The 24,472-nt window shown below is 51.9% G+C and overlaps 1 protein-coding gene across 3 annotated transcripts in view; it reads left to right on the top strand.

The window, feature by feature from the left end:
- GNB1 (G protein subunit beta 1) overlaps positions 1 to 24,472 on the top strand; it is a 61,538-nt gene that overhangs the window by 24,938 nt on the left and 12,128 nt on the right. For 2 of the 3 annotated variants that reach the window (XM_079776096.1, XM_079776095.1), the window contains exons 2-5: positions 9,999 to 10,047; positions 16,568 to 16,668; positions 19,749 to 19,787; positions 21,500 to 21,606. In XM_079776096.1, coding sequence (XP_079632222.1) covers positions 16,612 to 16,668; positions 19,749 to 19,787; positions 21,500 to 21,606 — 203 coding nt within the window. In that variant the 5' untranslated portion in view covers positions 9,999 to 10,047; positions 16,568 to 16,611. Of the gene's footprint in view, positions 1 to 9,998; positions 10,048 to 16,567; positions 16,669 to 19,748; positions 19,788 to 21,499; positions 21,607 to 21,626; positions 21,674 to 24,472 lie in introns of those variants that run through there. The other variant, XM_079776097.1, reaches the window with a different exon arrangement.

The following is a 24,472-nucleotide window of genomic DNA, read 5'->3' on the forward strand; positions in this document are numbered from 1 at the left end:
ATGTGGCTTCTGTGGGGAATGAAATGTATCATCTGAGCACCTCTCCTCAAAGCCGACTGCTGGAAGGCAGCCTCTGAGTGTTTGCTGACAGCTGTGACAGATGACCTGAAAACCTAAATGATCTGTCACATAACAAGTGGCTCCCATCATTGGGTCTCTGATTCTGGCCATGGCCTTTTTTCCTGTTTTTGACACAGTAAGTGGATAAGACAGTGCAGATAACCCTGAATACTTTCAATGGGGGAAAAACATTAAAAGAGATTCTGTAGTTCTCTTTTTTGTTTTTTAGGGCCACATGTATCTGTTGGGCATAAGTTTTACTTGATTTACAGTTAAACCTTGAACAACGTGTAGCTTAGGGGTGCCAGCCTCCTGCACAGTTGAACATTCATATAGCCCGGCTGGTGTGGCTCAGTGGTTGAGCGTCAACCTATGAACCAGGAGGTCATGGTTCTCCATTCCTGGTCAGGGCACATGCCTGGGTTGCAGGCTCCATCCCCAGTGTGGGTGTGTAGGAGACAGCTGATCAATGATTCTCTCTCATCATTGATGTTTCTCTCCCTCTCCCTCTCCCTGTCCCTTACTCTCTGAAATCAACAAAAATACGTATTATTTAAAAAAAAAAGAAAATTCACATATATAATTAGTTCTCCACATATGCAGATTTCTAATCACTGAATTGACCCTTGAACACCACAGGTTTGAACTGCACGGGTCAGTTAGGGAAAATCTGCGTATAAGTGGACCCACATAGTTCAAATCTGTGGTGTTCAAGGATTGAGTGTATATGTTTAGGTTCATGTATGATACTTTATGGTTTATCCTTTTCGTAATTAAATGGTACCACAGTGAAGAGATAAATGCTTATGTCACTTAAAAGGAGAAGTTTGTTACTATATTAAAGATTCTAGTCATTACTTGGCCTACCCTTCCCTTCTAGGTAGTCTACCTGTAGTCCCTGTGGTAGGACCTCCCCATGGTCTCTCCTCTCCTGCGCCACAGCTGATGGGCCACCTGACAGGACAGCAAGCCAGTGAGCTGGTGCAGAGGACTCTTTTTAGAAACAAACAGTCACAGCTGACATTGGATGGTCGTTAGGATGTGGAATTATAGGAGGTTTTGGACCGTGTACACGATGGTTGGTTAAGAGAGAGGGTGGTAGAAGGATAGAGAAAGCGCACTCAGAAAAACAGAGCCAGTCCTGGCTGGTTTCTGATGGCCGTTTCCATTTTTCTCAGTTCCAGTTGCATATCTCCTAGGACCTATGTACATCCTGTCCTTGGACCTGTCAGATCTCTCTCTACTTCCTGTCCTTGGATCTATCAGCTCTTTCTACTTCCTGTCCTTGGACCTGTCAGATCTCTCTACTTCCTGTCCTTGGACCTGTCAGATCTCTCTCTACTTCCTGTCCTTGGATCTATCAGCTCTTTCTACTTCCTGTCCTTGGACCTGTCAGATCTCTCTCTACTTCCTGTCCTTGGACCTGTCAGATCTCTCCACTTCCTGTCCTTGGACCTGTCAGATCTCTCTCTACTTCCTGTCCTTGGATCTATCAGATCTCTCCACTTCCTGTCCTTGGACCTGTCAGATCTCTCCACTTCCTGTCCTTGGACCTGTCAGATCTCTCTCTACTTCCTGTCCTTGGACCTGTCAGATCTCTCCACTTCCTGTCCTTGGACCTGTCAGATCTCTCTCTACTTCCTGTCCTTGGATCTATCAGCTCTTTCTACTTCCTGTCCTTGGACCTGTCAGATCTACTTCCTGTCCTTGGACCTGTCAGATCTCTCTCTACTTCCTGTCCTTGGACCTGTCAGATCTCTCTCTACTTCCTGTCCTTGGACCTGTCAGATCTCTCCACTTTCTGTCCTTGGACCTGTCAGATCCCTCTCTACTTCCTGTCCTTGGATTTATCAGCTCTACTTCCTGCCCTTGGACCTGTCAGATCTCTACTTCCCAGCGGGGGGGGCTTTGTCTTCTTGGCAAACAGAAGAGACTTAACTAGATCAGTTTTTGGGGAGAGGAGGTGTTGCGGGGAACTTTAACTTTTTATTTCTAGAATTAACCATTTCCCCAAAGATGTAGTTGTTAATACCAAATTTCTTTTTTCCTTTAAGGTTTTTCATTGGCAAAAAGGACTTTGAAACAGATAATTAGACAATTTGTTCAGTGAAAATATATGAAACAATTAAAAATTAGAATATGCTGTCTATGTAAACTGATCTTCTTGAATGTCTTTACTGTGTCACTGTTTTCTAGGACGCGGTGTACTTAACACAGTGACCTCGTGTTTATTATTCCTACTATGGAGTGGGTGTTTGTTTCATTTGCTTTTTAATCATTCCTAATCAATAACTTAAATGAAATTTTGGTTATTTAGCTGGTTTTCTAATATTCAATAAGCTGAGTGACTTCCCATGACTAATGATTCTATGATCAAGGAATTTTATCTTACTTGAGTATTTCTTACTTAAAGATTAATTAGGAAGGAAAGTCTGAGACCAAAAGGAAATGTATAGATCCTCCTTAAAACAGATTTGTGGTGTTTTTCCTGCTTTGCCTTCTTTACTGTGCACCCCCCCTTTTTTTTTTTTTACTATTGAGCTTTTTTGTACCAACACAGTTTCGTTTAAGAGAGGTATAGCCTGGCCGGTGTTGCTCAGGGGTTGAGTGTCGGCCTATGAACCAGGAGGTCATGGTTCTCGATTCCCGGTCAGGGTGCATGCCCGGGTTGTGGGCTTGATCCCCAGTAGGGGGCGTGCAGGAGGCAGCCGATCCCTGATTCTCTCTCATCATTGATGTTTCTCTCACTCTCTCTGTGAAATTAATAAAAATCTGTTTTAAGAGAGAGAGAGAGAGAGAGAGAGAGAGAGCAGTGTAGATAGCAGTTGGATTGAACATCCTGGAAGGGAGAAAATAAAGTTAATTTGTCAACTTCCTGTCACGTCCAGGGGTAAGGAGTGGCAGGATTTATCAGTGTTCAGGGTAAGTAGGTAAGCACTTCAGTGTCGTGTCTCACGGACTTTGCACCTGCTTGTCCCTCTCCTCAGGACTCTGCTGAGGTGTCACCACGCCGCCTCTGGCCCCTTTTATTTATTTATTTATTTATTTATTTATTTATTTATTTATAAATATATTTTATTGATTTTTCACAGAGAGGAAGGGAGAGGTATAGAGAGCTAGAAACATGGATGAGAGAGAGACATTGACCAGCTGCCTCCTGCACACCCCCCAACGGGGGATATGCCCGCAACCAATGTATATGCCCTTGACCGGAATCGAACCTGGGACCTTCCAGTCCGCAGACCGACGCTCTATCCACTGAGCCAAACCGGTTTCGGCATCTCTGACCCCTTTTATAAAAGACCCGCACCCCCTGCCTAACCTCACCCAGTTCTGTTTTCCTTTAACACTGATGGCACCTGGTGTGTCAGAATTAAGTGCTTTTGCCTTCCTCCACTGGAGAGTTAGTTAAGTTCTCTGACGGCAGGAATCACATCTTGTTGACTGCGGAGTCCCCATGCCGGAGCCTGGCACGTCCTAGAGGCCGTGTGTACTTGTGGAGGGAAGGGATGAAGGCTCACAAATACGAACCCAGGCGCCAAGGCCATGTTATTGTTAAGTGTTTTGTCAACAATTTAAAACTTGTCCTGTTGCCGTGCTGTGCTCTGGGTGGCTCTGCCTGTCCTCCCGCTGGAAGTAACTACTCCTGCTGGGTTCCGTCTGCTTACGCTGGTGCCTGGCACCAGAACGGGCCCTACGGGCTTTCCCAGCAGCGACGCGTCCGCAGACCTCAGCTGACCTTTGCCGTGAAGAGCCTGCAGTTCTGGTAGACTCGGCACCGGCTTTTACACTTGCTGCTTCCCGGTTCCCGGTGCAAATCACAGCGCGTGTGAAATAGGCGTTGTAGAAACACTCAGTGCCGAGTGCCTTCTGTTTGAGTTTTTATGGGAAATGTGAAACTCATGCCTTCGGTTTATAAGTTTGGGAAGTATGTCCTTTTTCTTGACTGTGGGAGATATTTCCTTTTTAAAATTGTCTTCAGTTCTTCAAGGCAAAAATACATTCGTGTTTCTAGGATTTCTCTGAGACCAGTGGTCAGGATCTTGGACCAGATCTGGCAGAGAGCACCCAAGTTACCTGGAGAGAGAGAGGGGGGGGGGGAGGGGGGCAGAGGCGGGGGGGGGGGGAGGGAGGGAGAGAGAGAATGAGTGTGTGTGTTTGTGTGAGGTATGTGTGTGTGAGTGTGTTTGTGAATGTGTTAGTGTGTGTGTGTGTGTCCCTCCCTCCCCGACTTAATGGATCAGTCCTGGGAATGAGGTGGGAAAGCTAGAGGGGCTTTAAATGAGGCCAGGTTGGGGCTGTGCTGCAAGGGTATTTCCAGACTTGCGCGGGGGCGTCAGATGTCAGAGCTGTCGTTCAGAAAGATAAGTCAGGTAGTGATGTATAAGCTGGGGCGAGAGGGGGAGAGATGGCTGGGGAAGAAGGTAAGTGGTAGGCTAGGCGGGGGGTGGGGGAGACCTGGAAGGAAGTGGGGGCTGAGGGGTGCAGGATGAAGGGTGGGGATAGGATTGAGGGCGTGTGCTGAGAAGGGGCTTCTTGAGTCTGCTCTGGAGGAGGGTGTATGCAGCCGTTAGTGGGTTTGGGGAGGAAGGGCCTGTAAATGCCATGGGAATGGTGCCCTTGGAGCACTGCCATGTTAGGACTAGGGATTGGAGTGCAGTCAGGGAACGGGACTAACAGAGATGGGAGAACAAGGGAAGAGGGTCCCCAAACCAGTGGGAGCTGAGTGAGGAGGGGAGGGGAGGAGGTGTGGCTGACATGGCCCAGTGGGCTGAGGTATTGCCATCCTCCAGGTGGGCGTCGGGAGGGGAGGGCTGGGAATTGAACTCATAACCAAGGTACGTGCCCTTGACCGGGAATTGAACCTGCAACCCTTCAGTCCCCGGGCGACACTCTAACCACTGAGTCAACCGCCCAGGGCTGCTGTTGTGTTAGCTGTTGTCATTTTTTTTTTTTATTAGACAACCTAAAGGGAAAGAGGCCAGTGGCCCTGACTTAACAAGTATTCCTTGTTTTTTAAATTATTGTGACATGTCAGTTGAAAATCGCTGGCCTAGAGCACGTCCCTGGCTTAGGGCTGAGACCAGACCTTCCGGGTGTGACTTCTGCCGGGACATCGGTGCTGCACGAGAGCACCGGCACCACCTTGGAGCTGGAGCGAGCAGCCCAGGAAGGACCGGAAAGGGTCCGAGAGAAACCGTGTCTCCCGAGTCCCGGGTGTGGTGTCCTCCTCATTGTTCCCCTTTCGGGGGAGATAGCCTCTAGCACAGCGGTCGCCAACCTATCAACCTCACGGACCGCCAGTGGCCCGTGGACCACCGGTTGGCGACCGCTGCTCTAGCAGCTTCCAGACTTCTGTGTCTTCATGCTGGCATTAGACTCGATAGCTTTGAGGATAGAATTCCTTTTTGGAATTAGTTCCACGTGATGCTCTGTTGGGAAGTCTCCTGCCATTCTTGACCCTTTTGTATCTCCAGTTTCTTCTGTGTGGGAACTTTGGGTCTGACTTTGTCCCGGCGACCTACAGCACCCCGCCGGCCTCTCTCTGTGGGTCCTGCGGCCCTCGGTGCATGGTCCCAGTCTGAGCTGCGTGGCCGCGTTTCTGTGGGTTGAGTGCTCTGAGCGCCTTGCTGTTCTCTGCGCTCTCCCATGGGAAGGGTTCCCTGGCGGTATTTCCTCTCAGTCGTTACTCGGGTGCTTGATGGCGAAGGTACTTTTTGTTGCAGAATTGGGGCTCTCCACTTGGGCAAACCTATGTGGGGAGAAAGTTAGGGGGGTCTTTTCAGGGCATATTGCCTAGTGGTAGTTTTCTGCAAAATTGAAAAAATTCCTAACGTAACCTTTCCCTAAAAGGTTACGGAAAAGATTCACGGTGTCCTATATGTAAACCACAGTGAAGTGCCTTAAAATTTTTTTTAACAAACACAGAAACGTACAGGATATTATACAAACAACGGAGCACGTTTAGAAATTACCCCTCAGCAGTGAGGTTAGCCAGCACTGCTTGGTGGTGCCCTGTGTCCCTCATGGGCCGGTGCACCTGCTCGTGGAGCTGGGCTTGTCCTGCTGGGAGAGGAGCAGACACCAGCTCTCGGTGTCTCGGGAAGATGTAATCCTCTTCCCGAGTGTCCTATCAGTGGGTCCCCTGTGACCCCCAGAGCCCCCCCGAAGACGGTCGGTGGGAGCACACTGGGAGACGGGCTTCCCAGGAACTTTCTGAAGCTACGGGGCCTCGGTCCTCGGCCTGGAGAGGGCACAGACCTGCGTGCACAGCATGGCCCAGACACCCACTTCTGTGGGATCCTTCACCTCTGTCCGCGCCCCTTGGACAGAGCCTCACCTTCTGCCCAAATAAAGTGGAGTGGTTTCCATCTTCATGTGAATGAATTTTGAGCGGAAGAGCGATGGTTTCCTTTCTGGCCTGGCTTCCAGCTTGCGACAGGTGTGAGGAGTCCATTCTTCTTGGGCCAGCCGTGTGAGAAAAGTGTTCTGCATCGTGAAGGTTAAGGCAGCTTCCTTTTGGAGCGTTTGGAGCCTGGAGTGCGCTGAGGATGAAACACCCAGGCACCATTCAGCTAAAGGCCAGATGGACTGAACCTTCCATGCCAGCGACTGCCCATGGAGAGGGCGCGTGCCTGGGCGCAGATGCTGCTCCCGGTTCGGTAGCTCCTTGCTGGTATCCACAGGAAGTGATGAGAGGCACAGAAAGTGCTCAGCTGTCAGGAGGCGCAGAGCTGGACGGAGCAGCCTGGGGGTGGCCAGGCACGAGCTGCTCAATGCTGTACAGCGCCCGGGGCTGCCATGGGCCTTCGCTCTCAATCATAGGAAATCCCCACGTATTTGGAAATTAAACAAGTCAAAGATGACTGCAGAAGGGAAATTTGAAAATATTTTCAATTGAATGAAAGTGAAAACAAACAAAATATAACATTTGTTGGGCCTAGCAGTACTGAGAGGGAAATTTATAGAATGAAGCGCTCACTACAGAAAACAAAAGGTCTCACCAACCTGAGCTTCTGCCTTTAGAAACTGGAAGAGAGCACCCTGCATTCCCGCAGGCAGGCCGGGCCGAGAGCCATGAGCAGGGACCCCTGGGAGAGAGCGACCAGGAGAGGAAGCCCTCTGGGAAGGGCACGCCCACAGCGGCAGCCCGAGAAGGACCCGGGAGCACGTACAGCGACGGAAGTGAAGCAAACGTGGCAATGAGACGAAATAGTGTTCGTTCGTTTGTGAGAGGACCCTTAGGAGTGAGACTGCATTGAGGGTGTCACTGGATCTTGAGCATCTCCTGCCAGCTGTCCCCGCCGCCGAGGAACCCTTCCACTCTGGACAAGCAGTGGGAAAGGCAAGGCCTCATCGGCACTGCGGGCTTGTCCTCTGCCCGTAACTGTAGCTCACCCTTCTTTGCTTGGTAACTTCAAAGGCACGTTTTAAAAAGTTAATATTTGCCCTTTATTGACATGGCTGTTCCCTTCCCCCAGCTCTTACTTTTGAATAATGTGAAGCTGTAGAAAGTTGAAGCAGCAGGTCAGAGAGCTTTCAGTGCCGTCCCCAGGAGTTGGTGGTCTGTCACGCTGCCCGCTTCTCTCTGTGCTGTCCGGTGAAGCATTTCATCGATGCAGATGTCTCTCCTGATTCTTCACAGCTCCAGCCAGTGTCCCCAGAACAAGGCCGTTCTTTCCCATCGCCTGAGGCGTGCCTCTACCCAGAACTTTAACACTGACCCAGCCGTGCCTGGTCCAAGTTCACAGTTATAGCCATTCAGTTTTCCCCAAAATGTCTTCACACCCCTATTTCAGATCGGGATTGAGCCAGGTTCCTGTAAGTCCTGGCTGAGAGGCTGAGGGGGTTTGAAGCAGCCTACTCCCACCTGACCAGCCCCAAAGCTGGAGGACAGGACCTGCTCCGGGCTGGGGGTTGGCTCCCTGGTCCTTCTTCCAAAGACCAGGCCACGCACTGTTTCCTATCTGGAGCCACAAGGCACTCCAGCCTTTGAATTAGCAAACTAGGATGCATTTTCTTATTCCTGCGCCTCTCCATGTGGGCACACCTGAGGGGTTTGTGTTTGGAGGTTAGGATCATTGCAACAATCCCCTAGAGTGAGCAGCTCTCACCTGGGCCTCCAGGGACATCCATTGGCGCCTGGAGCCATTTTTGGCAGAGCTCCCTCAGAGGGAGAGGGTTCAGGAACTGAGCCTCGTTAATTTCTGTGGCCTCCAACTTCGGCTTCCACACCGTGGTGTTTTTTGTTTGTTTGTTAACTACCTTTAATGGCCCTTTTCCCTGTTCCTCCCCTCTTTTGACACAAAATTCATGCAACATAGCACTAACCATTCTAAAGTGAGTTCAGTGACAGCCACAGGGCTGTGCAGCCACCACCTCTGCCTGGTTCCAGAACATGTCCGTCACCCAAAGGGCTCTGTACCCATCGAGCTGCTCTTGATCTCACCTGCGCGCAGCGTCTCTGGCAGCCACTGCGCGTCGGTGGAGCGCCTGTCGGGCTAGTTCACGCAGATGCAGTCATGCCTGTGCCGGCTTCTCCACGGAGCGTCGTGTTTTCAAGGACCGTCCACGCGGTCTGTGCTCAGCTCTTCCTCGTGGCTGTGGAACCTTCCCTCGTGGGGGTGCCGCGTGTTTACCTGTTCTGCACTGTGGACGTTGGGGCTGCTGTGAGCACAGGTGTCCCCGCATCTAGTGCCTGTGTTCAGTCCTATTGGGTGGATGGCCAGGAGCGGGATGGCTGGGCCATGGAAAGTCTGCGTTGAAGTCTTGAGGAACCACCAACCTATTTTATTTCCACACCCACTTTCTCTGCCAGAAGTAAATAAGTATAATACAAGCAGCTTAATTCCAAAATAAAATTATTTTGCTAAATAAATAAATGCCTTAGAATTCACAGTTCAAATGGGGGCTATTTCAGTGTCCTGATGCTCCTGACTCCAAACCAGCAGTGTGCACGCGGGCTGTGGGCTCACAGAGCAGTGAGTTAATCCCGTGGCCTCAGCTTTTCAGACCTCGCGGACCACCAGGTGTCGACCGCGGATTAACCCACAGGTGGGGGTCACCTGTGAACATCCACAGTGGTCGTTCCACACAGTTTAAACTTGGAGAGATCACAGAAACATATTTAAAGTTTTGAAACTCAAGTTTATGGGAAAGAACAAGCAGCTATTTCAGCAGAAATCTAGAATTAACATACTTTCGTCCTGGCTGCCTTGTGCCTGCTGGTCCCCCAGACCTCGTCCTCGACCCCGGCCAGGTCGGGGCTCCACGCAGCAGGGGCCCGGGATGTTCCCCGGCTCCCAGGCGGCCTTGCCGCACTGAGGCAGCACTTGGCCTGTGGCTTCTTTGAGATCAGACGGATCGGAGGCAGGGGAGGTACGGGTGAGGTTTCTCTGAGAAGCTTCTGGAACAGCAGTGGGTTTTTCTGTTGTTACTGAGACTCGAAACACCCTTTCCCTCCAGCAGTTTTTTGTTTACTCAGGGTATTTTCCCTGAGACATTTCTAAGGGTTTAAAACAGAGAAATTGGCACTCAAGCTGGTTTGGCTCAGTGGGTAGAGCATTGGCCCTTGGACTGAAGGGTCCTGGGTTCAGTTCTAGTCGAGGGCGGCACGTACCTTGGTTGGGAGGCAACCAGTCGATGTGACATCAGTGTTTCTCTCGCTGTCTTTCCCCATCTCTTCCACTCTAAAAATCAACGGAAAAATATGCTTGGGTGAGGATTAAGAACAACAAAGACAGAGAAACAGAGATGGGATTTCTCCCCCTCCCCTGCGCTGAAGAACTAAATGTTAGCTTAGTAGAAAGGACTGAGGAAAGGGATCTGGGTGAGCAGTGCGGGCAGGGAGGGCGGTTTCCATGCGCCTTACGTGGGAAGCTCGCTCCCCACCCCCAAGGGCAGTGCTCATCCAACACAGCCTTCTCTGTCTTTTGCAGACGGCTGTACATGAACCAGAGACCAGGCCAGAAGCACTTCTGAATTAAGGTAAGTTTGATGTAATTAATTCACTAAGTTTTTAAAGTGCAACATTAAATTTCTTTAGTTTTTTTTTGTTGTTTTTTTTAAATAACCTGGTTTTGCCCATCTCTCTTTTTGAGCCCAAAGTTGGTTTTCAGGCAAGTTGATCCTGAGGAGGGTGTTTTCTTCAAAGGCTTTGTCCAGTGCTCAGCTGGCGGGGGGCGGGTTCCAGAGATGGAAGCTCACGTTCTAGATAAAGGGGCCATTTCTCCAACTTCTCTCGTTCTGATTTAAAAAGTACAAGAAGCTTTGTTTAAAAGGTAGTAAACTGAAGTAAGTGAGGCTCCTCCCTCCTGCGGAAGGTCAGCTGGGCCCCACAGAGGTCAGACCGTTGTGGGCTGAGAGGTGTCCACTTTATGTCCAGATGGAGAGCTGACGGGGCGGTTGGGGTCTCCTTCCCACGGCCTCAGCACGTTCGGGGAGGCGCTGTGCCTGGCTGACAGTTGGTGTGAGAGGTGGAGGGAAGTGTCCGTGGTGCGTTCTCTCACAGCAGACCACACAGGCAGCGCTGAGTTCTCTTTACAATTTGCAATCAGGAAGTTGAGAAACAGGAAAATCTCGTGAGAACCTCGGATATCGAGGGCGGACCATGTACACACAGGTGCTAGTAAGCGCAGTTGGCAGTGTGCACGCCACACGGGCAGGCTTGCTGGTGCGTTCAGTCAGGGCCCGTGAGACTTACGGTGAGCCTGGGTTCCCCCTTAGTCCTCATCACTGCCCAGTTACCAGGAAGAGCGACTGTTCTGATCGCGTGCTTCTGATCTGAAGCCGACTTAGTGGTCCGGTGTCATCAACACTTAACACCAGTTTTTATCGCTTTTGACACATGGACATTAAGCCTCCAAGGTCAGCCATTCGTTTGTTCAGACAAACTTGGGAATTACTGGGATGGCATCCTCCAAAAGCTGGCTACAGCGACTGGGTGATGACATCACAGAACAGTGTCACACACGACACAGCCTGCTTGGGGGTACCTGTGCCCCACACTTTTAAAACCAGTAGATTTATAGCAAATTGAATATTTGCTTATAATGTAGCCGAGCAATGACAAGAATTAATTGATTTTTAAAATGTATTGGAATGTTCAAATATAGGTAAAAACAATATTAGGTAACCACCCAGCTCCAGCATTTACAGAAGTTGGCCAGTGTTTGTTCAGTCTCCTTCCTCTCAGTCTTGGAGCTTCTGACAGCACATCCCACAGTGAGGACTTGGTCCCGCGGGGACACCAAGCGCCGGCAGCACCTCCTCCGGGTCCTCAGATCCCGGCCACATGCTGCTCTCTAAAAGCCTGCAAGCTGCATCGGAGTCAAGCGCTGAAGTCTCATAACACTCTAGGACGGTTGTGATGGGAAGTTGAAACATACACAAAAGTTAACCAGTCGTGCCAGGCGCTCCCTCACCAAACAAAGCCATTACCCTCAGCACCAGTCTTTGTTTCCTCTTAATCTATTTATTTTTATTGATTTGAGAGAGGAGAGACATTGATTCGTTGTTCCACTTGCTTAGGCGTTCATTGGGTGATCGTATATGTGCCTGGACCAGGGATCGAGCCCACAACCTTGGCGCATCGGGAGACGCTCTAAGCAACTGAGCCACCTGGCAGGCTGCCAGTCTGGTTTCGCATGTGCCCTTAACCGTTTCCTCTTTTTGGTAGTTTTCAAGAGAATTTCAGACCCATCATTTTATTAAACGTGTCATCTTAACCTTTGAAGGCCAGGAGAGGCTGTGGTTCCGTCATGTTGGACGGAGGGTCCACACTGCACGCCACCCCACTCTCTCCGGCAGGCGCAGCCGGACAGACGGGCATCTCTCTCTGTCCGCTGCCCCGTCGCTCACAGCATCGCTAGGACCATGGAGCGGAAGGGGCTGGGCTGCCTGGTGCCCTTTGGGATTTGCATTCTGCATTTTGGAGATTAACTTGGATTTGGAAATGAAAGAAAAACAGAAAAGTTAATGAAGTTGGTTGAAATTCCTCCTGCAAACGCCTGTATCAAAATGTAGCTTTGCCTTGGAGGTGAGGTGTGGTGGAGCAAGTCCGCGAACCCCTGCCCATGTGACCCTGGCTCTGCTCAGCGTTTCAGAGGCGACCGCTGTGGACTTGGCGCAGCAGCGAGGCCAGGGCGCCGGGGTCCTCCTGTTAACCCCATGTGTGCGCTGCCCTGTTGAGAGGGCGCTTCATCGTCTGATCCCGGCCGGCTGACTCACTCTTGCCCGTGGTCTCATTTAATTTCCCCTCTGCCTGTGGTGCAGAGTGCGCCTTTCCGGTTTCCCAGGAAACACCGAGTGAAACACGGGATGTGGTGACGGTCACTTTCCCTGTGTGCGGAAGCCCCAGAGCTGGGCACTGATTTTTGACGTTAACAGACTTGCAGCTGGAGTGTCCCTGGCAGTGAGTGACATGCCTGTGGTTCCTGGGCGTGCCACTGACATGTCCTACCGAGACCTGCAGGTCGTGGTGAGAGGAGCCTGGTGAGGGCACCAGGGGTGGGGAGCCACCCGGAGTACAGGGTTGCATTTTTACATTCATCCTCACCTGATTATTGATTTTTAAAATGTATTGGAATGTTCAAATATAGGAATTTTCATTGATTTTTTTTTTTAAGAGAGTGGAAGGAAAGGAGGGAGGAGGAGAGAATGCGAGAGAAACATGGATGTGAGAGAGACTCAGTGATTGGGTGCCTCCTGGACGTGCCCCCACTGGGGTTGGGGATTGAACCTGCAACCCAGGTCATGCTCTTGACCAGGAATCGAACCTGAGACCTTTTGGTGAGCGGGCTGATGCTGTAACCACTGAGCCACACCCATCACATTATTCCACATGGGAAATATTTGAATAAAAAATCATGCTAACACTGACTTACAGAGATGTTGCATATAACCTAACGGAGGGGCAGACTTCAACCTGCTTGCTTCAGTCACTTAAATTTCTTCCAAAACAGAAGTTCTAAATCAAGGCCAGTGGCAGGTGTGGGTGGTGAGGGGCAGAGGGGGCCTCTCGCGGTCTGTCTTAGTGGATTAGAGGGCATCGCGCTGAGTCAGCTCGGCCGGGGCTTAACAGGGACTGTGACCCAAGAGGGGAGAAGACACCCAGGCCTCGGGGACCAGAGGCTTTGGGGGACTCAGGGAAGTGAAGAGAAAAGCAAAACCAGCAAATGTAAGTAAGACTTGTGAGCGTACCTCAGTGGTTTTGTATAAGCTGCACAGCCAATATTGGAAACGAGCGAAGCTACAGCCACTAACGCTAATGAACGTGGCAGTCATCCTTTACGGTTTTTAAAACGACGCCTATTTTGTTCTTTTAAACTAGCTACAGTCATTTAGCATTGCCCCAGGTCCTGCCGTCTGCAGGGCTGTTCTCCGTGGCCTGCAGGAGCTCGCCTGGTGAAGGGAGCTTAACTGGCCCTTTTCACTGAAACTAGGAGGAGACCATGTGAGTCTTCTTGGTTCCTGGGCCCCAATAAGCGTAACTTTTTTGAAGAGGAAATAGATACGTAAGAGATAACGTGAAAATAAAGGCTGCCCCATTCCCGTGTCTTTCTTCAAAAATGACCACTAGTAACATTTCCTTGTGTCTGTAGAACGAGGTTGCTGACATTAGCATAGATGTGTCCTGTTCATGGACAGAGGGAAGAGAGAGGCCTCCCCCTTCACACGCTGTTCTGTGCTTGTTTCTTTCATGGCGGTGCGTGGTGGTGGGAATGGGGAAGCCTCTGCGGGGTGCGATGCCTGGGCAGCAGCGACTGCCCGGGGCCCTGTGATGGGCGTGGTGTCCACCTCTCCACGCTCACCCTCTGGGGCCGGTTCAGTGTCCGTTAGCTCAGGGCCGGGGCTGTCAGTGCGCCCAGCAAGGTGGCCTGGGCAGTGCCCCCGGGTGACCGTGCCAGGGCGCTTCATTTGTGAAAGTCCATCTGCAGAAAACTTATTTTCCAGATTTGATTTTAGGAAATACAGCTGTGACAGGGAGAAGAGAGAGTGATTTTAAATTGTTTAATGTCTATCTTCACTGAGACTCCGATGGGAGGGCTGATTCTAACGGGCTGTAGTCCAGAGGCAGTCGCCGGACCGATGCTGCTCACGGTGAGAGGCAGTCTGCTTGTCCTCCGTGCTGTGGCTGAAGGGTTAAGTCGGCAGTATCGGCAGTTTTGCTCCTGAGGTTTGCCGAGGTGACGGAGCTAAACGGAGCTTCTCAGTATAAGATCCTTGGGCTGTCATTTCTCTACCTTCACATTGCGCAGTGGTGATTATCATGTACATCGTCTTCTGTGACATGTACAAGAGAACATCTAATTAAAGGAGACATTTAAGTTTAAGATCTCAGGAGTTATCCCACCTGTTAGAAGTTGGGTCCTTAAAAAAAAAGGAGTTAGGTCTTGCCTGGCTGGCGTGACTCAGTGGTTGAACGTCGACCTGTGAACCAGGAGGTCATGGTTTGATTTCCTGCAGCTGCCCAGGTTGCAGGCTTGGTCCCCAGTGTGGGGCGTGCAGGAGGCCGCTGGTCCATGATTCTCTCTCATCATTGATGTTTCTATTGCTCTCTCCCTCTCCCTTCCTCTCTGAAATCAGTAAAAACTTTTTTTTTTTTTTAAAGAAGTTGGGTCTTTACTTGAAGACCTCAGCATCTAAGAAGGTACTTCCTTCTACCTAGATCCTAAGGAGCTTGTTTTTAGTCCTCAGTTTAAAAATTACCTTCGTGTTTTAGTGTTTGAATTCGGGTCCGAAGTTGTTTGTTGACTGAAGCTAACCATTTGGTCTGTGTGCCTCACGGCGCCAATGGCAGTTACCCTCCAGGTTGACCTTGGAAGGACTGAGGAAGGGCTTCTTTACAGACTGAGCATGGCGGACGGGGAGGGAGGTCGGGGGAGGGGGCGGTGGGATTGAAAGAGCTCGCTCTGCAGAGCTGTCTGCACAGACTTGGCCCGTCCCCGCATGGGAGTGCTGGGAGGCGCCCGGGCTGCCGGGAGCACAGGCGTCCCTGCGAGGACATCACGGCCTTTTGTTTTAAAACTGTTTCCTATTCTCTTGGCACTGTTACTGTTTCATACGTCAACATTCACAAATGGCTGTCCTTAGAGTGTAGCCGTGCAAAGGGGAGAGGGAGCTCACCAGTGTCAGTGGACACGTGTCTGCAGCGTGGCCTCGGGGACAGACGTGCTCTGCGTTGGCCAGGCCTCCTGCGACACCCTCTTCACTGTCGCCTTTGAAGCAGCTGTTTTGATCAGAAATATTCCTAAGACCCTGTTGGCATGTGTTGCCTTCACGGAGAGCTGCCATGGGTCCTGCCCTTTGCTGTGCCTGCTTGAGACCCGCCTGCCAGGCCTTTGCCGCAGGGCTGTGGGCGCCGTGCCCGGTTGGCCTGAGCTGTAAGGCTGCGGGGTTAGTCCTTGGTCTGCTGGGATCCAGGGCCCATGTTGGGAGAGCACGTTCCCGAACCAGAGGCCTGCTGGGCCCCACACCCACACAGGTCCTTCAGAATGGCCGTGTGGGCGTGCTGACATCTGGGCAGTCATGGGGTCAAGATCACTGATGCGGCTCCCAGCGACGGGTGGTCATGTGCCACTGTGCCCTGCGTCCTGCCCTGGTTTCACGGGAGAGCCATCCTCATGTCTGTTTCAGCTTCTTGGACTCTACTGAGACCCAGATCCTTCTGGAAAAGGCTGCGTGGGGAACAGGTTTTTTCTTTGTTCACCACCACCATCTGTTGAGTAGTGATTTGTTAGACATCGTCATTGTGCAAAGCCAGTGAGAGAAAGAGACTGTATTTTACTAACCCAGCCCTTGGGGGCATTTTATAAGTTCTGATGAATGTTAGTCTCTGATTTATAATTGCTCTCAAAATTTCAATTTCCTTTTCTTGCCTGCTTCATTACTTAAGTCATTTTTTTTTTTTAAATATACTAGGTTAGAAAAATCTCTGACAATGTATATCAGATTACTTAAAACCCAAATACCGTATTTTCCGGCGTATAAGACCCCCGACTTTTGAGATTTTCCTGGGTTAAAACGTCGTCTTATACGCCGGAAAATACGGTATATTTTATTGATTTTTTACAGAGAGGAAGGGAGAGGGATAGAGAGTTAGAAACATCGATGAGAGAGAAACATTGATCAGCTGCCTTTTGCACACTCCCCACTGGGGATGTGCCCGAAACCAAGGTACATGCCCTTGACCGGAATCGAACCTGGGACCCTTGAGTCCACAGGCCGACACTCTTTCCACTGAGCCAAACCAGTTAGGGCTACTTAGTCATTGTTTATTAACTTTTCTTTAAATCAAATTTTTTTAATCCTCACCTGAAGATAATGTTTTCATTGATTTTGAGAGAGAGAAACATCAGTGTGAGCGAAACACAAAGATCAGCTGCCTCACGCATGCACCCTGACCGGGGATGGATCCGAAACCTTTGGGTGTCCCAGGTGAGCTCCAGCCAACCGAGCCACCTGGCCGGCTGTGGATGAACGTTCTGTGCTTGTGTTTCCATTTCAGATCTGATTCCGTGAGGTGGCATCGCAGAGCACTACGGTGAGAAGATGAGCGAGCTCGACCAGCTACGGCAGGAGGCCGAGCAGCTGAAAAACCAAATCAGAGTACGTAGTCGCACGCGTGTTCAGTTTACTCATCACCTCATCGAGTGCATGTCTGGCCAGATGTTACCTGGTGTCGGAGGGATGAGTTACAGGGTGACCCCAGGGTTCAGGACTGAGGTTGAGTCTTAATTAGCACAGGATGCACTAATGACACCCATTATTTGGCCTCGTCCGTTACTTTTGGGGTTTTGTTTCCTAGTGCATCATCATTTCATATGTAAAAATGTCTCCACAGGATTTATAAACATCTTTCTGCACATTTTTTTCTTAACCTTGGAATTAGCTTTGTGCCATTCTTTTTTTTTTTTTTTTTTTTGCAATATTCTTTTGGTCACTGTATAGAGTGTGATGTTGGCCTCCCTCCCTTGTGACTGTTAAGTTGAGGGCAGGAAACTTCTTTAAAAATAAGGGTATTAACAACAATAAGAGGCATGTGGCATGTTAGGTGTGCCTGGCTTGGTTTTAGTTTTGAAAAGCGGTGTTCCCTTGGGAAGGTCATTGGCGTGGCCGCTCTTTCTGCTGGAGCAGATGCCTCCCTGGAGGCAGAGCAGCGTGTGCAGCCCAGGCTTCTGAGCACACGGGTCGCCCGTGTGCAGGTCGCTCGGCAGCCCCGGCGAGGTAACAGGGCGAGGCTCGGGTTCGGCCGCTCCCCTCCAGGTCTGAGGCAGTGCTTCTGAAGTTCTTTCTAAAGAAGCATTGACTGCCAGTCAGTGTTCCTGTTCTCAGACTCCTGTTCTCAGACTGGCGATTGGAAGAGTGAGAGAAAGGACGTGGACTTAACAGAAGAAACTTGTCCTCAGCGTCCGCGGCTAGATGCTTGTCCACTGACGAAGGGGCATCTCAGACGTTTCGGGGTCACCTGCAGACTAGCCACCACCAGAGCGTCACTTCTCAGCAGGTGTCGGAGCAGTTTCCCGAGGCCACCGGAACAGGGGCGCCTCACCATGTCCTTCCAAATGGCCAGTCACGCCCAGAAAACCTAGCGGTGACAGGAAAAGGCACGGCGTTACTTTAGCGTCTCCTCGTGACCTTGCGAGCAGGCAGTGGGATTCCCTGAGATCTGCAGCCGCAGGGGAAACGGGCGTCCTGTGCAGGTCAGGCCTTCCGCCCGGAGCCCTGCTGCAGCTCCCAGGAGCAGGGACGCACCTCTCTGCTCCGGGTGGACTCGTGGGACCAGGAGAAACCAGAGTCTGTTTTCCCCGCACCTGGGAATGGCTCACCAATAGTGGGCTCTCACCTGTTCAGACGCAGCACAGCGTGGGGGGAAGACAGCGTCTTTGGAAGAACAAAGGCTGGAAGTCAGCACTCATCTCTTCCCGTGGGTCAGTCCCCGTGGCATTGTGGGGCGCAGGCGTCCTCAGGGCAGGGCTTTCGTGCGGGCCACACATGGAATTTACACATATAAAAAGGAACAGGTGGCATTCATGTTTAAGAAACTAAACCAACATACCTGAAATATAACTTCAACATGCACTTCGTATTCCATTACTCTATACCCTCTTTCGCACCACGTCTTGAGCACTCAGTGTGTCTCCCCCTGATGGGCACACCTCCGTGTGCACGTGCCACGGCTCCTGGGCTCCCGGCTCCCAGCTGTCCCCGTGGCTCCGTCTCCCAAGCTGGTGCTGTGCACGTTTCTGGGCTCGGCACAGGGACGACAAAGGTGGGGGCACCTCTTACTCCGCGGGTGGGAGGGACGGCTTCCTTTTAAAATGGAAAAAGCACCCTTTCCTCCCTGATGGCCCAAGAAATACAGGTTTTCAAAGAACTCAGGGCAGAGTGAGCAGGAAATGGCAGCTGAGGGTGAGGGCTGTGTGCTTCCTTAGGCTTGTCTTCAGGTGAGAGACCCCAGCGGACCGCTCGTCCTTTTCTGACTGTCCTTGTGAGGAGGCGTGCGGTCTCAAAGGGATGCGCGTCTCACCACACGGCCCAGGGGATGCTGTGTGAGGGGCAGACTTAGGAGCGGCGTGCCCACTGGGCAGGCAGCAGCCCTCGCTGTGGGACAGGCCCGTGGTGCTGGGCAGAGGCCAAGGAGATGAGGACTGACCGGTCAACAGCTTGGACGTACTCCTCTGATTTAAGGGCCAAGAGCGGTGACTGTCATCTTCAGTGACATGTCTCATCGCAAACAGAGCGAGGCCTTTGCACTGAGAGCACCCCCCCCCCCCCCCGTGCACGTCTCCGCCAGACCAGGCAGTCGGGCGCGACACGAAGACGCAAGGGTCTCTGACTGCCCGCAGCTGCAGAGACCGCCCTGACGTGTTGTCATAATTTCTTGGAAATTATTCCTACATTCACGTTTTGACCCTTTTAAAGCTATCGTCTTGTTTTCCTTCTTAATGTATGGTTTTTTTATTTGTAAAATTTATACACTCATTTGAGATTTCAAGATTTTATCTTCTAGTAACTTGGACCACTCAGGGACAAGGACGCATTTCTATGGGCTTTAGTGTGTCCCTGTGGAGGGCTTCCTTGCTTCAAGGTCATTTCCTAGGAGCACAGGTAGCACAGCCAGAAGCCGGGCCAGGCCCTCAGCGCGTCCCCATAGCCTCCGCACCGGCGACAGTCCCGTTAGCACCGCCCAGAAGCGAGGGCTTGGGCTGGACGCGCAGTGCTTTCCACAGTCCTCGGGCCCCACAGCTCCTGGGCGGTTTGTTAAAAGGCAGAGGTAGGAGTGTGTGCGGGGCCGTGGAGGTGCGGGGCCGTGGAGGTGCCAGGCCTCGGCAGGAGGACAGGGTGGCTCCGGTTCGGGGTTCTCCAGTGCCACCAGCCCTCCCTTGGTCCTCCCAGGGTGGCCTGCATCACGGGTCACAGGTGTGCGGTGATCTGGGGCCTGGAAGGCATTGTATTCCCTTACCCCATGTTGAGTGTGGTCTGGGCACTAGAGGCCCACTTTGCCTGACAGACCACCTGGCCCTGCACGGGGGTGTGGGGGGGGGGGGGCTGCAGCACAGGCAGGAGGCGCCTCCACCTTCCCGTTCTGCTCCTGCTGGCCCTGCACTGAGCTCTGACCTGTGGCGGAGGGCCTGGGAGGGAGCAGTCTGGACCTGGACTAACTTCCTCCTTACTGTTCTCTCTAGGATGCCAGGAAAGCTTGTGCAGATGCAACTCTCTCCCAGGTGAGAACCAGGCCTCCCTCCAGGGCCTCAGGGCCAAGCTCTGCTCCGAGTCCTGCGCGGCGAGGGTGGGACCCAGTGCTGGGAGCGTCTCACCCACAAGTGTTCGTGCTCAGCGTCGGAAGTGGTGCTTTTAGGATGAAAAATAAATCCTTCTTAAGCCTCAAATAGGTCCTTACTATTGTAGAGGTCAGAGTTGTGAAATACCCATCTTCAAGTTCAATTTGGCCGGTCCTCAATGTTTAACCTCAACTGTGACGCGGCAGCTCCTCTCCAGACACAGGCGCTGAAGGCTGGTGCTGAGCCCAGCTCTCCAGCACTGCTCCCAGTGCCGGAGGTGGAAACCACCCGTGTCCGTGCCCGGAGGGTGGGCACGCAGCGGAACAGGACCCAGCCGCAGGAAGGGCGCAGCGTGGACGCTTGTGCAGCCGGAGGAGCCTAGGACCGGGGGCGGGGGGCTGACAGGCCAGGCCGCTGCCGGGCTCCACCCACAGGGAACATTGCGACTAGGCGGTCCATGGGACTGAAGGAGATTCGTGGTTGCCAGGGGCTGGAGGGGGCCCACGAGTGAGTGCTGAGTGGACGTAGGAGGTGGGAATGTTCTGGAACTAGGGAGAGGTGCATCACACAGCATTGTCAGCGTGCTAAGGACCACTGGATGAAATAAAGTGGTGAATTTCACCTCATTAGAAAAATTAATATTTTTGCCCAAAGAATAAAATGTGGGAGAAAAATCATATTTCTCCTAAGAATCTTACCTAATAAAAGAGGAAGTGCTAATTGACCGTACCTTTGCTATGCTCACAGCCAATCAGAGTGAGTATGCAAATTAACAAAAAAAAAGATGGCAGTTAATTTGCATACGCAGGCGCAGAGCGGAGTGAAGCCTGCTATGAGGGGAAGGAGGGCAGCGGAAGGAGCTACTCTAGTGGTACTTCAGACAGAAGTGAGGACTTGCCGGCTCTGGGCTGCCTGGGGCTCCTGGGCGGCCGGGGAGTGGTGACTTGCCGGCTCCTGGGCGGCTGGGAGTGAAGCCAGGGGCCTATTCTTGCACGAATATCGTGCAATGGGCCTCTAGTGATTAATATTTTACAGTGTTTTAATGCTTTAGGGGATGCACTTTAATTGGGGTTAAACAATAAGTTAAGGAAAAATTGTACTACATCGAATTATCTGCTTCTGAATTCTGAGATGCAGTTTAGACTGTACAGTTTTTAGACCCATTAATGTGATACACTTCCTCCATTTGTCCACCCAAATCATGAACGCCAGGCTTTCCTGCGGGAGGGAACCGGCAGGTTTGCGTGTACAGTTCTGTGCCACAGCAGCAGTAATCCCGAGTGGGTGCGAGCTCTGGTCTGGGTCAGTGCACAGCCTGAGCTCTGGGCCGTGGGAACTTGGGAGGTGGGCCCATTAGGCTGTGGGAGGTGGAAGGACCTGGCCTGGGTGCACAGTTGGTGAGATGAGGAGAGAGAAGAGGGAGGCGTCCGTGTGGCCAGCCCTGTGCATGGTGCCCGCTGTGGGGTTTGAGGTGGAGAAACGTGTTCTCCACCTCAGTTGGAGCATGGGCCTCAGCATCGTGAAAGGGAAGTAGGCTCCCTGCAAACAGGAGAAATCTCAGCAGGAGGTGCTGGGTGAGGGGGGCTGGGGGCCCAGCGGTGGGTGGCGGAGAGGGGGCCTCACAGAACAGTAACCTGCAGGACGTTTGCTTTCAGATCACAAACAACATTGACCCCGTGGGAAGGATCCAGATGCGCACCAGGAGAACGCTGCGGGGGCACCTGGCCAAAATCTACGCCATGCACTGGGGCACGGACTCCAGGTGAGCGGGGGTCACTGCGAGGGCACCTGGCCAAAATCTACGCCATGCACTGGGGCACGGACTCCAGGTGAGGGGGCGTGAGCGGGGTCAGGCCTGAGGCACAGGAGGACGCTGCGGGGGCACCTGGCCAAAATCTACGCCATGCACTGGGGCACAGACTCCAGGTGAGTGGGCGTGAGCTGGGGGTCGGGCCTGAGGCACAGGAACTGTCTGGTTTGTATTGGCCATGATTAGTAAAGAAAAAGTGAGGAAGTTGCATCAGATGACTGGGCAGGCCAGGTGTAGGGTCACAGGTGCACACTCCCAGGCCACACTTCCACCTGCCCAGGCCCATTTCTGCCCGCCCTAGTCCGTTCCTGTCAGCTGTGGTCTTCCTTTCCCTCATCTTTGTTTCTGCCAGATCCAGGCCCAGTGTCTGTGTGACCTTGGGGAAGTCGCCTAACCTCTGTGCCGTGGCTCATCTTTCCAGCCTCTTCCTCATGGTTTCTCGGCTGGCACCCAGGGTGTCAGTGCCCTGGCACAGGATAAAGTGTGTTGAGCCTTAGAACAGTGGGTCCCCAGTGCTGTGTCCAGGTTTGCTGCTGGTTTCTCCCTGAGCCCACATCCCACAGTAAGAATGCAGTCTCAGCTGCTGCCCCATTCTCTCCCCTGGCCCATCTGCCCACCAACCGGGGAACTCCCATTGTCACTCATTGTTTCTCCTTTAAATTCTGCCCTTAATTCAGACCCCTTGTCCTCTGGCTGCTCTTCTCCATCGCCCCTGGGAACCTGCAGCATCGCCGACGTGGTCTGTTCAGCCTCCTCTATTAGAGGCTGCCTTTCCCACCCGAACACCGAAATGAGATGCTGGGTGACTCTGTGACTGACACATGCTTTCAGACACCCAGCATGGATCTTCCAGTGCCTGGCTTTGAGTAGTTTTTGTTTTGTTTTGTTTTTTAATGTTTGTTAGGAATTTTCAGCTTGATTTTCTCTTTGTTCGTGAAATTGTCTGCTTTAGAGTGTAAACAGCTTCAAAACAACATATTCTATCTTTACTTTGTTCTGTGCAGTGTCCCATACAGTTTCAAATGCAGATGAACGGTAATTTAGGCCATTTCAGTGATACTGCTAATCAGAAAGAATAAAAAAGGAAGAAGAAAGGAATGTGCCCTTACTAGTCAACCCACCTTAGAATTGTACTAAAAGTAGCCGGTGACCAAACAGTACATGGTCTCTGGGGCTCTCCCTCATCCGTGGGAGCCTCTGTCCTGTCCTGCTCAGATGGGGCATGTGTAGCCAGGCCACTCACCCCCTGCGCCAGCCTCAGGCCCTCCACAGTGTGCTCCTGCAGCCACCCCTCCCCCCCCCCTGCTTGGGGCCCCACCTGGGCCATCCGGGATGCTCTCAGGTGGCACATCACCTGTGCCTGAGGGTGGCTGGGAGCTACACCAGGCTGTAGGCAGCTGTTCCTTCCTGGAAGGAAGGGTGCTGTGTGGCCAGAGCAGTGGACAGGAGGCAGGGGCTCAGGTGAAGCAGGGAGGCAGGTAGGGCCAGATCATCGAGGCTCCGATCACCACGTGGGAGGCCTTACGCTCGGCCTGGGGGTTCCAACTGGGGTTGTGCTGTGAAAGCTGGGGGTTGGGTCTGAGGAAGAGCAGCAGGGCTGGGACAAAGCACATCGAGTTCAGGGTTGTGGTCACCCCTAAAGAATGGGGATCCGCCTAAACTGGTTTGGCTCAGTGGATGGAGCGTCGGCCTGAGGACTGAAAGGTCCCAGGTTCGGTTCCGGTCAAGGGCATGTATCTTGGTTGCAGGCACATCCCCGGTGGGGGATGTGCAGGAGGCAACTGATTGATGTTTCTCACTCATTGATGTTTCTAGCTCTCTATCCCTCTCCCTTCCTCTCTGTAAAAAAACCAATAAAATACATTTTTAAAAAAGAAGAAAAAAAAAAGAATGGGGATCCAAGAGGGTAGGGGTGTTGGATTACTCTTGTTCTCTTTCTTGGCAGGGCCTAGCTGCTCTTTGTTTTATTTTTTTTTTAATATATTTTTATTGATTTCAGAGAGGAAGGGAGAGAGAGAGAGAGACAGAAACATCAATGATGAGAGAGAATCATTGACCGGCTGCCTCCTGCACGCCCCACACGTGCCCTGACCAGGAATGGAACCCTGACTTCCTGGTTCATAGGTTGATGCTCAGCCTTTGAGCCACGCCAGCTGGGCTGTAGCTGCTTTTTAAACTGGACAGTTACAGCTCTTAATACCTTACGTATGTGGGGCCCTAGTTTACATTCATAAACCAAAGAACAAAAGTGATGCTAGAAGGAGCTCTGCTGTGCAGAGCGTTTCAGAGAAAATCCAGCATAGTGTTTTTAACGTGGACGTGCATTTGCTTACGTCCCCTTCGTACTTTCTGTCTTTATAAGCAGGTCATTGCGCAGGGTGTTTTCCTGACTCGGCTGCAGGTTATGAACACGAGTTAGCCTGTCATGTTTGTGATGCTCAGACACTCGCTGTGGCGCTGGGAGACTCACAGCGAGGGCTGTGCAGGCATGCGTGAGTCGATGGGCGTTACATCATCATTAGTACCGTGCTTGTCAACATTATTAGTAAAATATGTTTATACCTAAGTTCTATTTTTTATAACATTTCAGAGTCTCTCAGTCACCTGAATGCTACACTTTTCTCCGCTGTCTAAAAGCTGCTGAAGTCTTGTTAGAATTGAGTGGGAAGCCCCACGAACCCGGCGAGGCCCAGGAGCCTCCGTCCTCTGCGTGTGAAGGGCCTGAGGCCTGGGCCGTGAGGCGGGGCCTTCTTCCCGCTCCTCCTTCCTCTGCGTTGGCGTGGGCGGTGCCTCCCGGTGACTGGCCGCTGCTCGGCGC

The sequence above is a fragment of the Cnephaeus nilssonii genome (assembly GCF_951640355.1).
Source record: "Cnephaeus nilssonii genome assembly, chromosome: 7".
Classification (NCBI taxonomy): domain Eukaryota; kingdom Metazoa; phylum Chordata; class Mammalia; order Chiroptera; family Vespertilionidae; genus Cnephaeus; species Cnephaeus nilssonii.